Source organism: Oncorhynchus mykiss, chromosome 2, assembly GCF_013265735.2.
Source record: "Oncorhynchus mykiss isolate Arlee chromosome 2, USDA_OmykA_1.1, whole genome shotgun sequence".
NCBI classification, from domain to species: domain Eukaryota; kingdom Metazoa; phylum Chordata; class Actinopteri; order Salmoniformes; family Salmonidae; genus Oncorhynchus; species Oncorhynchus mykiss.
In genome coordinates, this window is record NC_048566.1 from 26,533,136 (window position 1) to 26,550,831 (window position 17,696).

At 42.8% G+C, this 17,696-nt stretch overlaps 1 protein-coding gene across 1 annotated transcript in view; it reads left to right on the forward strand.

Annotated features, from left to right (window-relative positions):
• Positions 1 to 14,368, forward strand: part of LOC110539173 (E3 ubiquitin-protein ligase znrf2) — a 94,823-nt gene extending 80,455 nt beyond the window's left edge. The window contains exons 3-5 of the mRNA XM_021626136.2: positions 8,711 to 8,816; positions 10,422 to 10,504; positions 10,759 to 14,368. Coding sequence (XP_021481811.2) covers positions 8,711 to 8,816; positions 10,422 to 10,479 — 164 coding nt within the window. The 3' untranslated portion in view covers positions 10,480 to 10,504; positions 10,759 to 14,368. The remainder of the gene's footprint in view (positions 1 to 8,710; positions 8,817 to 10,421; positions 10,505 to 10,758) is intronic.
• The last annotated feature ends 3,328 nt before the right edge of the window (positions 14,369 to 17,696 follow it).

Consider the following 17,696-nt stretch of genomic DNA (forward strand, 5'->3'; position numbering starts at 1 on the left):
GGTAAGGTGAGGGTTAACTTTTGGAACCATAGGCAGATGCTTACACCTATCCGCCATCCCCGTCCACAACGCCCTAGCAAAACTGAAACCTAATTGAAAGTAACAGCCTCACTGTTGCCCCTAGTCGCCGGTTTCCATGTCATCTCCCAACGTCCTCAGACATGGATGGACGTCGAATACCGACTTGAATCACGGGTGACCTGGCTGACCAGTACAGAGTGGATGTGCAGGGGTGAAATGTAAATGAGGTAGATGTGTACATATAGGTAGGGATAAAGTGACTAGGCAACAGGATGGATAATAAACTGAAACAGCAACACGTATGTGATGAGTCAAAGGAGATACTGCAAAAATGGTCAATCAGATAGTCCGGGTAGCTATTGGTTAACGATTTAGCTAACTATATATGGCTTATATATGGCTGTTCAGGGTCCTGGTGGTTCCAGACTTGGTGCTCCGGTACTGCTTGCCGTGCGTTAGCAGAGAGAACAGTCTATGACTTGGGTGGCTGGTGTCTTTGACAGTTTTTAGGGCCTTTCTCTGACACCGCCTTGTATAGTGGTCCTGGAAGGCAGGGAGCTCGGCCCCTGTGATGTACTGGGCCGTACGCACTCCTCCTTGCGCTCAGATGCCAAGCAGTTACTATACCAAGCGGTGATGCAGCCAGTCAAGATGCTCTCAATGGTGCAGCTGTAGAACTTTTTGAGGATCTCAAAGGGCTTTGTACTGTTCACGCTACTACAGTGGATACAATATAAATAAACGTTATGCGTTATCTCGCTCGATGCTGCCTTCGAATCCCGTCTCAAATTCCTTTTCAGTTACCTTCTGGCAAAAATGCTACCAACCAGCCAATAGGTTGCAGGCAGCTGCCTTTGGATGGGGACACAGCCATGCTATATACTGTTACTGCATATATGATATACAAATAACTGCCAAAATAATGGCCTGCCTAGCATTTTATACATGACCCAAAGCATGATGGGATGTTAATTAACTCAGGAACCACACCTGTGTGGAAGCACCTGCTTTCAATATACGTTGTATCCCTCATTTACTCACGTGTTTCCATTATTTTGACAGTTAACTGTACACACAATGTGTATGTGCAGTTATGTGTGTGTGTGTGGTACATGGTGTTGTCCCTCCCTCTATCTGTCAAGGTCACTGAGAGGATGTCATAAATCCAGTCTAAAGCACTGACCATCCCAGTCTCAGCTCTGAGCAGCCTGCTGCCTGCAGCCCAACACATACCCACCACTCCAATGTCATGTACACCAGAAACACTGCTGCTTAGCTCTGTTTACCGTGCACGTACACACACACACACACACACACACACACACACACACACACACACACACATGCAGCCCAGGTCTATTCCTGTAGCAGTGGAAACAGAGTCCAGGCTAAGCTGAACACATACACACCACAGCAGCTGCCCTGTCACTGATCTCCTATTGGATAGAGCCTAGAACCCAACTGTTAGCAGCTCCAGCAGGCTTAAAGGTTACATCACAATCAGCTCTTGTCATGCCTGATGGCACCGATAAAGCACACACACACTGACAGTCACTAACGGTCAGCTATGGATTTAAGTTCAACTCCATTTAAGAGCCAATGCCACCTCACATGCTCTCATATCAATGTCCCTGTAACTCTAACTATAGTGAAATGAAAACAATTTGATCACCTCAGAATCAGATCAGAGAGAACACTGTATTGTTAAATAAGAGATCAATCATATCAATATTTTATTGGGCACATACACGTGTATACCAGATGTTATTGCGGGTTTAGCAAAATGCTTGCGTTTCTAGCTCCGACAGTGCAGTAATATCTAACAAGTGATATCTAACAGTTTCACAACATATACCCAATACACACAAATCTAAGTAAAAGAATGAAATTAAGAATATGTAAATATATGGATGAGCAATGTCAGAGCGGCATAGACTAAGATCATGAAGAACTGTAGCTTCTGGTTGGATCACACCCTATTCAGATCATGAAGATCTGTAGCTTCTGGCTGGATCACACCCTATTCAGATCATGAAGAACTGTAGCTTTTGCTTGGATCACACCCTATTCAGATCATGAAGATCTGTAGCTTCTGGTTGGATCACACCCTATTCAGATCATGAAGAACTGTAGCTTCTGGTTGGATCACACCCTATTCAGATCATGAAGTGCTGTAGCTTCTGGTTGGATCACACCCTATTCAGATCATGAAGTACTGTAGCTTCTGGTTGGATCACACCCTATTCAGATAATGAAGAACTGTAGCTTCTGGTTACATTACACCCTATTCTCTCTTTAGTGCACTACTTTTGACAAGGGCCCGTTTACTGTGGAGTGAGCACTATTTTGGGTTTATACTGTACATACTGCACTGCACTTACTCTTGCATGCACATATACTCTCTCTGACTCTCTCTGCCTCTCTCTTTCTCTCTCTTTCTCTCTCTCTCTCTCTCTCTCTCTCTCTCTCTCTCTCTCTCTCTCTCTCTCTCTCTCTCTGTGTGTCTCTCTCATATACCCACACACATCCACACACTGTCTATCAGGTACCTGCCGTTCCCCTGGTAATGCTTATTAATTAATTAATTAATTAACATTAATTGTCTCCAAGAGATAATAAATATAAAGTGCTGATGTCATCATGCCTCGTTCTATCGCTCTCTCTTGCTCCCTCGCTCCGCCATGCTGTTTGTCATCATAATTTTTCCACCCTCCTAATATTTGATGTTTGTCATGTCTCCTTTGTCCTCTACTCTCTGTCTTTCTAAATCTCCTGCTCCTCTCTCTCTCACTCCTCTTCTCCCTCTCCTTTTCCCTCTCTCCCTCTCTCCCTCCCTCTCTCTCTCTCTCTCTCTCTCTCTCTCTCTCCCCTTCTCCCTCTCCCTTTCTCTCTCTCTTTCTCATATATTCTTAGTATTGATGTTGTGCCAATCAAATCAAATCAAATGTTTTTGTCACATGTGCCAAATACAACAGTGAAATGCTTACTTACAAGCTCTTAACCAACAATGCAGTTTTAAGAGAAATACCCCCCAAAAATAAAAAATAAAAGTAACAGGGTACAGGGAGTACCGGTACAGAGTTAATGTGTTAGTAGAGGTAATCAAGGTAATTGAGGTAAACTGTACATGTAGGTTGAGCTATTAAAGTGACTATGCATGCATAATAACAGAGAGTAGCAGCAGCATAAAAGAGGGAGGGGGCAATGCAAATAGTCTGGGTAGCCATTTGATTAGATGTTCAGGAGTATTATGGCCTGGGGGTAGAAGTTGTTTAGAAGCCTCTTGCACCTAAACTTGGTGCTCCGGTACAGCTTGCCGTTCGGTGGCAGAGGGCCTGATTTAGAGGTCCTGGATGGCAGGAAGCTTGGCCCGATGATGTACTGGGCTGTACGCACTACCTTCTGTAGTGCCTTGCGGTCAGAGGCCGAGCAGTTGCCATACCAGGCAGTGATGCAACCCATCAGGGTGCTCTCGATGGTGCAGCTGTAGAACCTTTTGAGGATCTGAGGACCCATGCCAAATCTTTTCAGTCTCTTGAAGGGGAATAGGTGTTGTGGTGCCCTCTTCATGACTGTCTTGGTGTGCTTGGACCATGTTAGTTTGTTGGTGATGTGGACGCCAAGGAACTTGAAGTTCTCAATCTGCTCCACTACAGCCCCGTCGGTGAGAATGGGGGTGTGCTCGTTCCTCCTTTTCCTGTAGTCCACAATCATCTCCTTTGTCTTGATCACATTGAGGGAGAGGTTGTTGTCCTTGCACCACACGGTCAGGTCTCTGACCTCCTCCCTATAGGCTGTCTCATCTATAGGTCGACCAATTATGATTTTTCAATGAGATACCAATACCGATTATTGGAGGACCAAAAAAGCCAATACCGATTAATCGGACGATTTAAATATATATATATTTGTAATAATGACAACAATACTGAATGAACACTTATTTTAACTTAATATAATACATCAATAAAATTAATTTAGCCTCAAATAAATAATGAAACATGTTCAATTTGGTTTAAATAATGCAAAAACAAAGTGTTGGAGAAGAAAGTAAAAGTGCAATATGTGCCATGTATAAAAGCTAACGTTTAAGTTCCTTGCTCAGAACATGAGAAGATATGAAAGCTGGTGGTTCCTTTTAACATGAGTCTTCAATATTCCCAGGTAAGAAGTTTTAGGTTGTAGTTATTATAGGAATTATAGGACTATTTCTCTCTATACCATTTGTATTTCATATACCTTTGACTATTGGATGTTCTTATAGGCACTTTAGTATTGCCAGTGTAACAGTATAGCTTCCATCCCTCTCCTCGCCCCTATCTGGGCTCGAACCAGGAACACAACGACAACAGCCACCCTCGAAGCATCGTTACCCATGCAGAGCAAGGGGAACAACTACTCCAAGTCTCAGAGCGAGTGACATCACCGATTGAAACTATCATCTCGAAACAAGACGTTTATTCTTTCAGTGATATACGGAACCGTTCTAACGGGTGGCATCGATAAGTCTAAATATTCCTGTTTCATTGCACAACCTTCAATGTTATGTCATAATTACATTCAATTCTGGCAAATTAGGCAGCCCAAACTGTTGCATATACCCTGACTCTGTGTGCAATGAACGCAAGAGAAGTGACACAATTTCACCTGGTTAATATTGGCTGCCAACCTGGATTTCTTTTAGCTAAATATGCAGGTTTAAAAATATATACTTCTGTGTATTGATTTTAAGAAAGGCATTGATGTTTACGGTTAGGTACATTCGTGCAACGATTGTGCTTTTTTCGCATATGCGCTTTTGTTAAATCATCCCCCGTTTGGCGAAGTTGGCTGTCTTTGTTAGGAAGAAATAGTCTTTACAGTTCGCAACGAGTCATGTTATTAGGCAATATTAACTAAATACACAGGTTTAAAAATATATACTTGTGAATTGATTTTAAGAAAGGCATTGATGTTTATGTTTAGGTACACGTTGGAGCAACGACAGTCCTTTTTCGCGAATACGCACCGCATCGATTATATGCAACGCAGGACACGCTAGATAAACTAGTAATATCATCAACCATGTGTAGTTATAACTAGTGATTATAATTGATTGATTGTTTTTTATAAGATAAGTTTAATGAGCTAGCAACTTACCTTGGCTTCTTACTGCATTCGCGTAACAGGCAGGCTCCTCGTGGAGTGCAATGTAAAGCAGGTGGTTAGAGCATTGGACTAGTTAACTGAAAGGTTGAAAGATTGAATCCCAGAGCTGACAAGGTAAAAATCTGTCATTCTGCCCCTGAACAAGGCAGTTAACCCACCGTTCCTAGGCCGTCATTGAAAATAAGAATGCGTTCTTAACTGACTTGCCTAGTTAAATAAAGGTTAAATAAAGGTGTACTTTTTTTTTTTAATTGATCGGCAAAATCGGTGTCCAAAAATACCAATTTCCAATTGTTATGAAAACTTGAAATCGGCCCTAATTAATCGGCCATTCTGATTAATCGTTCGACCTTTAGTCTCATCATTGTCGGTGATCATTGTTGTGTCGTCTGCAAACTTAATGATGGTGTTGGAGTCGTGCTTGGCCATGCAGTAATGGTTGAACAGGGAGTACAGGAGGGGACAGAGCACACACCCCTGAGGAGCCCCAGTTTTGAGGATCAGCGTGGCGGATGTGTTACCTACCCTTACCTCCTGGGAGGGACCCGTCAGGAAGTCCAGGATCCAGTTGCAGAGGGAGGTCTTTAATCCCTGGGTCCTTAGCTTAGTGATGAGCTTTGAGGGCACTAGAGATTGCATCATCGGTGGATCTGTTGGGGCGATATGCAAATTGGAGTGGGTCTAGGATTTCTGGGATGATGGTGTTAATGTGAGCCATGACCAGCCTTTCAAAGCACTTCATGGCTACAGACGTGAGTGCTATAGGTCGGTAGTCATTTAGGCAGGTTACCTTAGTGTTCTTTGGCACAGGGACTATGGTGGTCTGCTTGAAACATGTTGGTATTACAGACTCAGACAGGGAGAGGTTGAAATTGTCAGTGAAGACACTTGCCAGTTGGTCAGCGCATGCTTGCAGTACATGTCCTGGTAATCCGTCTGGCCCTGCGGCCTTGTGAATGTTGACCTGTTTAAGTTCTTACTCACATGGGCTGTGGAGAGTGGGATCACACAGTCGTCCGAAACAGCTGATGCTCTCATGCATGTTTCAGAATTACTTGCCTCAAAGCGAGCATAGAAGAAGTAGTTTAGTTCGTCTGGTAGGCATGTGTCACTGGGCAGCTCTCCGCTGTGTAGTCTGTAATACTTTGCAAGCCCTGCCACATCTGACGAACGTTGAAGCCAGTGTAGTACGATTCGATCTTGGTCCTGTATTGACACTTTGCCTGATTGATGGTTCGTCGGAGGGCATAACGGTATTTCTCATAAGCTTCCGGGTTAGAGTCCCGCTCCTTGAAAGTGGCAGCTCTAGCCTTTAGCTCAGTGCGGATGTTGCCTGTAATCCATGGCTTCTGTTTAGAGTATGTACGCACAGTCACTGTGGGGATGACATCATCAATGCACTTATTGATTAAACCAGTGACTGATGTGGTGTACTCCTCAATGCATTCGGAAGAATCCCGAAACATATTACAGTCTGTAGCAAAACAGTCCTGTAGTTTATCATCCGCTTCATCTGATCACTTTTTTATTGGCCGAGTCACTGGTGCTTCCTGCTTTTATTTTTGATTGTAAGCAGGAATCAGGAGGATAGAATTATGGTCAGATTTGCCAAATGGAGGGCGAGGGATAGCTTTGTACGCATCTCTGTGTGTGAAGACTCTTGTTCTTCTCTAACTGTCTGGAATAAAGGAAGAATTGACAATTTAACAAGGAAACTAACACTGTGGGATAGAAGGGGTCCGATATCTCCAATACATAGTTCTTAAAGCTTTTGAATTGGACTATAATTAAATAATATTGAACTCTAATTAAATAATAATAACAATTTTCTTGAAATTGCATCATATTCCAGCTGAAGACACCTCCTGCAATGTGTGGGTTTGGGTGTGGGTGTGTGTACGTGTGTGTACGTAATGTATTTGTGTACGTGTGTGCGTGTACGTGCAAGGTCACCAACATCAAAACTCAAGTGGTAGTAGATTATTTATAGAGGAATGATCTCTCTCTCCCACTCTCTCGCTCTCTCTCGCTCTCTCGCTCCCTCTCTCCCTGTCTCTCTCTCGCTCTCCCTCTCTTTCGCTCTCATTTCAACTCAAAGGGCTTTATTGGCATAGGAAACATATGTTTACATTGCCAAACAAGTTAAATAGATAAGTAACAAAGGTAACATACACAATCAAAATGTACTGTAAACATGACAGTCACAAAAGAGGAATAGAGACATTTCAAATGTCATATTATGGCTATGTAAAGTGTTACAACAATAAACATAGCCACCTCCATCTCCCTCCCTCTCTCTCCCTCTCCCTCTCTCTCTCTCCCTCTCTCTCTCTCTCTGCCTCCCCCTCTCTCTCTCTCTCTCTCTCTCTCTCTCTCTTTCTCTTTCTCTCTCTCGCTCTCTATGCCTGCTGTCCTGCTCTCTGTTTAACACACACTGAGTGTGTTGGTCAGTTTTTACAGGAACAGTAGCCTGGTGTTTTAATGAAGCCATAACCCTCTGGTGTGTGTGTGTGCATGTACATGTGTGTGTGTCCTTTTTCTGAGTCCCTTGCCCCCAATCTGTGTTTCCTGTAGCTGTCAGCTGAGCCAGTAACATGTGTTTCTATAACACATCAGATAAAAATATCCAACAAATGAGAGAGAGAGAGCAGTGCATGAGAGCAGTTTTCATTCTCACTTGCTTCCAGTATGAGTAAATAATCAATTATTGAAGCAGGATTTGGTCTGAGGGCTGTAGATAACATGACATATACAACCACAGAACCAACTGTTGAAATAAAGATAGTGGTTGAGTTATGCAAATTATTAACCCAGGCAGACACAATGGAACAGGTATGCAAACACTTGTGTGAGTCTGACATGGTAAATAGATTAATATAGAGAATAGATGGTTGTAATGCCGTTCTGAGACCTCAGGAGGGATCCTATGACAGAGAAATGCTGTGTTGTCAGCATTTCGCTACACTCGCATTAACATCTGCTAACCATGTGTATGTGACCAATACAATTTGATTTGATTTGGAGCGATAACAGAACACTGTAGTAGTGGGATTCCTCCTATCAATTCCACACTATTGAGAGCTTGATGCAGAACAGCACTTGCTTTAAACTGTGTGTTGTTGTTTGTAAGGAGGAAAGACCAAATGCACCTCTCCACCTCCCCCTCCTCTCATCATGACATCACATGTCCCACTGCATTAGAGCCTGCTCCCAATGCCAGTTTGGTCCATATGGACCACTAGGGTTTAACCATGGATATAGAGCTCCCCCTTCAGGAATTGAAGTGTAAATGAAATCATTCTTAGCCAATAATGGCGGTATCATTTTGGTGTGTGTGTTTTGATCCTCATAGGTGTTCTCTCTATCTTTCTCTCTCTCTCCAGCCACGCTCCAGCCCTGTGGTTCTTTGCAGGCTGTGACTAGGGCTGTTTGCAGGCTTTGACAAGGCTGTGGAGGTACAGCTGGTTTTGGCCTTGTTGATTAAATGGGCAGTCTGGCTCTCACTCACTCACTCACTCACTCACTCTCTCTCTCCCTCCAGAGGACGTCCTGAGTAAGGATGCAGGGGAATGTGCAATCTGTCTTGAGGAGCTGGTACAGGGGGACACCATTGCTCGCCTGCCCTGTCTCTGCATATACCACAAAGGGTAAGTTCCCCTCTCTCTATCCCTCTCTCGCCCCTTCTTTCTGTATACCTCTCTCTTTCTCTCCCCCTCTCTATATCACTACATGTTTCTGTACAACCTATGACGAGGGATCTCTCCTGTTTTCCTCAACCGGTATGTGAATGCATCATCATTCCTGCTCTCTCGCTCTGTCTCCCTCCCCCATTCCTTCTTTTGTTCTATATACAGTGCATTCGGAAAGTATTCAGACCCTTGGCTTTTTCCACAGTTTTTTTACGTTACAGCCTTATTCTAAAATTGATTAAATTGTTTTTTCCCTCATCAATCTACCAGCAATACCCGTTAATGACAAAGCATAAACAGGTTTTTAGATTATTTATTTTTTTGCCAATTTATTAAAGTGATAAAACTGAAATATCACATTTACATAAGTATTCAGACCCTTTACTCAGTACTTTGTTGAAGCACCTTTGGCAGTGATTACGTCCTCGAGTCTTCTTGGGTATGACGCTACAAGCTCGGCACACCTGTATTTGTGGAGTTTCTCCCATTCTACTCTGCAGATCCTCTCAAGCTCTGTCAGGTTGGATGGGGAGCTTCACTGCACAGCTATTTTCAGGTCTCTCCAGAGATGTATGATTGGGTTCAAGTCCGGGCTCTGGCTGAGAAACTCAAGGACATTCAGAGACTTGTCCCGAAGCCACTCCTGCGTTGTCTTGGCTGTGTGCTTAGGGTCATTGTCCTCTTGGAAGGTGAACCTTTGCCCCAGTCTGAGGTCCTGAGCGCTCTGGAGCAGGTTATCATCAAGGGTCTCTCTGTTCTTTGCTTCGCTCATCTTTCCCTCAATCCTGACTAGTCTCCCAGGCCCTGTCGCTGAAAAACATTCCCACAGCATGACGCATCCACCACCATGCTTCCCCATAGGAGTGGTGCCAGGTTTCCTCCAGACGTGATGCTTGGCATTCAGGCCAAAGAGTTCATCCTTGGTTTCATCAGACCAGAGAATCTTGTTTTTCTGTGGTCTGAGAGTCCTTTAGATGCCTTATGGCAAACTCCAAGTGGGCTGTCATGTGCCTTTTACTGAGGAGTGGCTTCCGTCTGGCCACTCTACCATAAAGGCCTGATTGGTGGTGCTGCAGAGATGGTTGTCCTTCTAGAAGTTTCTCCCATCTCCACTCTGGAGCTCTGTCAGAATGACCATCGGGTTCTTGGTCACCTCCCTGAACAAGGCCCTTCTCCCCTGATTGCTCAGTTTGGCCGGGCGGCCAGCTCTAGGAAGAGTCTTGGTGGTTCCTAACTTCTTCCATTTAAGAATGATTGAAGCTGCTGTGTTCTTGGAGACCTTTGATGCTGCAGACCTTTTTGAGTCTCATAGAGAAGGGTCGGAATACTTATGTAAATAAGGCATTTCTGTTTTTATTTTTTATAAATTTGAAAAAATATATAAAAACCTGTTTCTGCTTTGTGTGTAGATTGATGAAGAAAACATTTATTTCATCCATTTTATAATAAGGCTGTAACGTAACAAAATGCGGGAAAAGTCAAGGGGTCTGAATAATTTCCGAATGCACTGTATGTAGTATGTGCTATGTTCTTCCTGACTGTGTCTCCTGTTCTCTCTGTCAGCTGTATTGATGAGTGGTTTGAGGTGAACAGATCGTGTCCAGAACATCCCTCAGACTAAAGGGCCTCGCTACTTTTCTCCACAGGTAAAATCCACATTTACTGAGTGTTGTTGATATTAATGCGTTACTGTGATAAGTCACTTTAATATTCTGTGGGAAACATTTCCACCGTAGAGTTTCCCAAACAAATGTTCTATTGTATTGACACAAAACAGGAAAAATATGGTACAGTATTATACCTTTTAGTTCAGTCGAGTTCTTTCTTTGTATTGTTTTGTTTCAGCATCACGTGTTAGCCCTCAGTATATTCAGATTTCTGATGTTTTTCATCTCTGCAGGTTTCTTACTTCCTCGTTAAGAAGAGTGATCTGCTCCAATAACAAAATTCCTTAATGTGAATCCCCTCCCCTTCCACGTTGCCAATGAGACTACTGGACAGACACACTGTGACTCTGTGGCCAGTACAGAACTGACACCTCACCCTGACCCTACCCCTCTATCCCCATCACCTCCAGTACCTCAGCCCTCAACACACCTCAACTCAAACCAGTCAAGAACCGCAGTGTGCCAAAACTCATTAAAAGCAATCTTCAGGGAAACTACATTTAATGCTGATCTATCTATTTATCTCCACACACACGCAATCGGCTCCGAGACAAGACCAGACAGACACAGACACACAAACTCACAAATACACACTCACAAACACAACCAACCTCTGCTTTGTCCTCAAAGACAGACAGACAGACCGACAGACAGACATACATGCTTATCTGCCAACCTGATGTTGAGGGGAAGACAAAACACCTCTGTTGCACAACTATCCAATCAGGAAAAACTGTTGCTCTCAACACGCCCTCTCACTCTCTGCCGCATCAATGAAACGGCTGTATATGCCACCCACAGACGTTTTGCATTTCATCCCATTGGCCATGCCCCAGTGATTGAGCTGCTTTGGTTGGCTGAGCTCCAGGGCTGCTGTGACTTGGAATTCCCTCCTCCTGTGTTATTGGACAGTAGATCCAGGTCTCCTCCCATCTGTTTGGTCTGAGTGATTGTACACCTGGACATTTCGGGGAGCAAGCTGAGGGGAGAAGGGGCAAGGGGAAGTCAGTCCTCATCCCCCCCTTTCCCCCTCCTCACCAACTGTGTCTACCAGTGCCTTCACCTTCAGATCCTAATGGCCTACCAGGGCAGAGTCAAGACAACAGAACAGAACAGAACAGTGCGATTGGTGGGTTGGGGACAGAGGGTGGGAAGTCAGGTATGAGTCTATACTATATCCTCCCTCCCTAGCCCTTCCCCCTGTGTGTTGGATGACTGGATGACGACAGACAGAGAGAGACCCAGCAGAGAGCTCGACTCAGCTGAATGTGAAACTCTGCTTATCTCTACCCTTTACTCCACTGGGACATGACTGGAGCTGGCCCTGGCTGCTAGCCACACTGAAATTAGAAGTGCCCTGCAATATGCTGTCCCTCTCTCTCTTTCTCACTATCTCCTTTCCCTTGACTAGCTATCTAACTCACAACCCCTCAATGCCTCTGTGGTAGCAACAAGACGTGAACTGGACTGTGCTACCAGAAGTGCGTGGCTCAGCTAGTAGCAACTACAACTCCCAGCAGGCACTTCTCTGAAGTGAGAACGTTAATCTTAGTTTTTGTAGCAGCAATAGCTGTCTGTCTGGGACATGAGGCCCTCTGTGCTTAGCCTGGATCCCAACGGAATTACTATGTTTCACAATTGGTTTACTGTGCATCTTCAGTTTGGCAATTGTGAAGAGGATCAATTCAGTTGGGATCCAGGCTACAATGTGCTGACCCCAGAACAGATATCCCCCTCCCCCAGGGGCCCGTTGACATTATGTGGTGTATATACTCTAGCCTTCTACAGGGTTCACACACCCATCCTCTTCTCTCACTCACTCACTTTTACTTTTAATCTTTATTTATCATCATGAGACTTATCAGTTATTATTATGCAAATTATTTTAAGTGTGCAGATTTGACATAATGGTGTAATTGCATATCTGTGTATGTATGTATGAGTTATAGTGAAACTAAGTTGGGCCTTAATGCAAAGAGAATGACATGAATAACTATGACTTCTATTCATGTTTGTCCATTTCAGTGCTGTTTCAAATAGCTGCCTGAGATTGCACACTTTTTACCCAATCATAATCATCTACCAATCAGCCTATCACAGTAGAGGTGAGATGGCGGGGCAGGAAGTAGGCGATTGGTGGAGCTCCATGCCAAAGCCAATCAGAATAAGGGGAAGACTGATATATTCAAAAAAGGTATCATTAGAATGTTGGATCCACTTTCTCAGTGTGTTTGAGTGTTTTACACATTTCTTATCTAATACATTTCAGCTTCCAGCAACCCTGGGTTGTAATATTTAAACAAGGCCTTGATGTTGTTCTCTTTAATGTTGTGAGAGCTTTCCCAGGATGCGCTGCTAATTAGTATACCAGTATACTAGACCTCCATCTTCACCATTGGGCTGCGAATAAGGGCAGAGTAAGAAACTGATAGACAAATTCAATGAATTAGACAAAAGGCTTTTAAATGGCTATGCTTTTCACAATCATTGTGGAGGTTTTTCAATCTCCACAGTTTAGAGATTTTAGATTATAGTATATTATTATGACAGATCTAGGAATAAGATCAATAGTATTTATATTGGTTGCCCAATTCAAACTAGTAACGACCAGTCAGACAAATTAATAAAGAGCATTTATAGGGGATCTGGGTATTATGGTATGGATATACTAAAGATAGTGTTACCATGGCTACTGGGTCAGTTACACCATATTAACTGGTTTCTCCAAAAGGGCCATCGTCATGCCTCTAAGACGTGCTGCTAACACTTTATACAGTACAGCGAGGCATACAGCTCTTTGGAATTGGACAATAAAAAGCCCCCACCCAAATGGACTGTTTCCCCATTTGTCATCATGTACTATAGCTAATAAAGTTTGATCTAAATCCAGATGGGAGTTTCTCCTCATTGCACATCAGTGAAGGAGAAACTATAATGTCTGGTCTGAAACTAGAATGTCTGGTCTCACCGCATGGTTTGTCCCATGGCTACTGTACTGTAAGCAATGTGATTTTTAAATGTTGTCGAATGACTCACGATTGTTGAAGCATACTACTGTATGTGTACAATATGCCCTTATTGTCATGGGTATGTGTGTAGCACGAGGATCCTCCCTAGCTAGCCTACCAGAACAGCCTTCTATGATCTACTGTAGCTAGAATCAGTTTAAATCACATTTGACCCCCATTTCAGTTTTGTTAGTCTTTTGGATGTTTGGGTTTCTTTGGGGGGCGAGTGGGGAGGCAGCCTAGCACCTAAACTGATTTCGTTATGTTTTTACTGTAGAGAATTCAGTTTGGATGTCAGGCCAGTGGTAAAGGAGGGGGGCTTATATGGTCATTTTGTGTAAATGTTTTGGTTTTGCTGCTTATGCTACAGTTGCCAATTTGAGCCCATATCGATCCAATCGGATCGATGTCTATCCAAATCTACGTGTTGAAAAGCTCCGTATGGATGGACTTGTGAGGATGCAGTGTTTAAAACTGTCAACATATATGAATGCGAGATGCGTTAGAGAACACACATGTCATCAGGTAGCTATACTTGATGTTCTGTTCATGATACTATAATATACCATGACAGCGAACATACTGTAGATGATTATTAGTTGGGGATGAGCTTGCTTGAATGAAGGTGGAGGTGTAGTAGGGCATTCATGTAATAGTTGAGAGGTGAAGGAAACTATTTTTATTTGGGTTATACCTCCCAAGGTACTTCAGAGACAGGCTGACAGTACATACCTAGAAATGTTATTTTAGAAACTATTTAGACATACAGTATGTTATAACATTCCATTTATGTAAAAATGTGTACAGAATATGAAATTAAAAGAGCAAAACTTTTGGAGTACATTCTTTTAGTTGTACTAGTGTGAATTACAGTGTGTCTTGGTAGTGTTTCACTTTCAATGCATTATGGCAGAAGCTTTCTCAACAGTCATTGAAAAAGTTACACTACCGGTCAAAAGTTTTAGAACACCGACTCATTCAAGGCTTTTTCTTTATTTTACTATGTTCTACATTGTATAATAATAGTGAAGACATCAAAACTAAAAAATAACACATGTGGAATCATGTAGTTACCAAAAAAGTGTTAAACAAATCTAAATATACAGTGCCTTGCGAAAGTATTCGGCCCCCTTGAACTTTGCGACCTTTTGCCACATTTCAGGCTTCAAACAAAGATATAAAACTGTATTTTTTTGTGAAGAATCAACAACAAGTGGGACACAATCATGAAGTGGAACAACATTTATTGGATATTTCAAACTTTTTTAACAAATCAAAAACTGAAAAATTGGGCGTGCAAAATTATTCAGCCCCCTTAAGTTAATACTTTGTAGCGCCACCTTTTGCTGCGATTACAGCTGTAAGTCGCTTGGGGTATGTCTCTATCAGTTTTGCACATCGAGAGACTGACATTTTTTCCCATTCCTCCTTGCAAAACAGCTCGAGCTCAGTGAGGTTGGATGGAGAGCATTTGTGAACAGCAGTTTTTAATTCTTTCCACAGATTCTCGATTGGATTCAGGTCTGGACTTTGACTTGGCCATTCTAACACCTGGATATGTTTATTTTTGAACCATTCCATTGTAGATTTTGCTTTATGTTTTGGATCATTGTCTTGTTGGAAGACAAATCTCCGTCCCAGTCTCAGGTCTTTTGCGGACTCCATCAGGTTTTCTTCCAGAATGGTCCTGTATTTGGCTCCATCCATCTTCCCATCAATTTTAACCATCTTCCCTGTCCCTGCTGAAGAAAAGCAGGCCCAAACCATGATGCTGCCACCACCATGTTTGACAGTGGTGATGGTGTGTTCAGTGTGATGAGCTGTGTTGCTTTTACGCCAAACATAACGTTTTGCATTGTTGCCAAAAAGTTCAATTTTGGTTTCATCTGACCAGAGCACCTTCTTCCACATGTTTGGTGTGTCTCCCAGGTGGCTTGTGGCAAACTTTAAACAACACTTTTTATGGATATCTTTAAGAAATGGCTTTCTTCTTGCCACTCTTCCATAAAGGACAGATTTGTGCAATATACGACTGATTGTTGTCCTATGGACAGAGTCTCCCACCTCAGCTGTAGATCTCTGCAGTTCATCCAGAGTGATCATGGGCCTCTTGGCTGCATCTCTGATCAGTCTTCTCCTTGTATGAGCTGAAAGTTTAGAGGGACGGCCAGGTCTTGGTAGATTTGCAGTGGTCTGATACTCCTTCCATTTCAATATTATCGCTTGCAAAGTGCTCCTTGGGATGTTTAAAGCTTGGGAAATCTTTTTGTATCCAAATCCGGCTTTAAACTTCTTCACAACAGTATCTCGGACCTGCCTGGTGTGTTCCTTGTTCTTCATGATGCTCTCTGCGCTTTTAACGGACCTCTGAGACTATCACAGTGCAGGTGCGTTTATACGGAGACTTGATTACACACAGGTGGATTGTATTTATCATCATTAGTCATTTAGGTCAACATTGGATCATTTAGAGATCCTCACTGAACTTCTGGAGAGAGTTTGCTGCACTGAAAGTAAAGGGGCTGAATAATTTTGCACGCCCAATTTTTCAGTTTTTGATTTGTTAAAAAAGTTTGAAATATCCAATAAATGTCGTTCCACTTCATGATTGTGTCCCACTTGTTGTTGATTCTTCACAAAAAAATACAGTTTTATATCTTTATGTTTGAAGCCTGAAATGTGGCAAAAGGTTGCAAAGTTCAAGGGGGCCGAATACTTTCGCAAGGCACTGTATGTTATATTTTGAGATTCTTCAAATAGCCACCATTTGCCTTGATGACAGCTTTTCCCACTCTTGGCATTCTCTCAACCAGCTTCACCTGAATACTTTTCCAACCGTTTTGAAGGAGTTCCCACATATGCTGAGCATGTGTTGGCTGCTTTTCCTTCACACCGCGGTCGGACTCATCCCAAACCACCTCAATTTGGGTGAGGTCGGGTGATTGTGGAGGCCAGGTCATCTGATGCAGCACTCCATCCCTCTTCTTCTTGGTAAAATAGCCCTTACACAGCCTGTTGGGTCATTGTTCTGTTGAAAAACAAATGATAGTCCCACTAAGCCAAAACCAGATGGGATGGCGTATCGCTGCAGAATGCTGTGGTAGCCATGCTGGTTAAATGGGCCTTGAATTCTAAAGAAATCACAGACAGTGTCACCAGCAAAGCACCCCCACACCATAGCACCTCCTCCTCCATGCTTTACAGTGGGAAATACACATGCGGAGATCATCAGTTCACCCAAACAGCATCCCACAAAGACACGGTGGTTGGAACCAAAAATCTCATTTTGACTCATCAGACCAAAGGAACATTTCCACTGGTCTAATGTCCATTGCTTGTGTTTTTTGGCCCAAGCAAGTCTCTTTTTATTGGTGTCCTATAGTAGTGATTTCTTTGCAGCAATTCAACCATGAAGGCCTGATTCACACAGTCTCCTCTGAACAGTTGATGTTGTGATGTGTCTGTTACTTGAACTCTGTGAAGCATTTATTTGGGCTGCAATTTCTGAGGCTGATAACGCTAATGAACTTATCCTCAGCAGAGGTAACTCTGGATCTTCATTTCCTGTGGCGGTCCTCATGAGAGTCAGTTTCATCATAGTGCTTGATGGTTTTTGCCACTGTATTTGATTGAACTGTAAAGTTAATTACATTTTCTGTATTGACTGACATTCATGTCTTAAAGTAATGATGGACTATCATTTCTCTTTGCTTATTTGAGCTGTTCTTGACGTAATGTGGACTTGGTCTTTTACCAAATAGGGCTATCTTCGGTATACACCCCCTCCCCCCCCCCTGATTGGCTCAAATGCATTAAGAAGGAAATACATTCCACAAATTAACTGAAGGCACACCTGTTAATTGAAATGCATTCTAGGTGACTACCTCATGAAACTGGTTGAGAGAATGCCAAGAGTGTGCAAAGCTGTTATTGAAGGAAAAGGGTGGCTATTTGAAGAATCTCAAATATAAAATATATTTTGATTTGTTTAACACTTTTTGGGTTACTACATGATTCCATATCTGTTATTTCATCGTTTTGATGTCTTCACTATTAATATGCAATGTAGAAAAATATTTACAAAATTAAGAAAAACCCTTGAATGAGTAGGTGTGTCCAAACCTTTGACTGGTACTGTATATATATATTTTTTTAAATGGGAG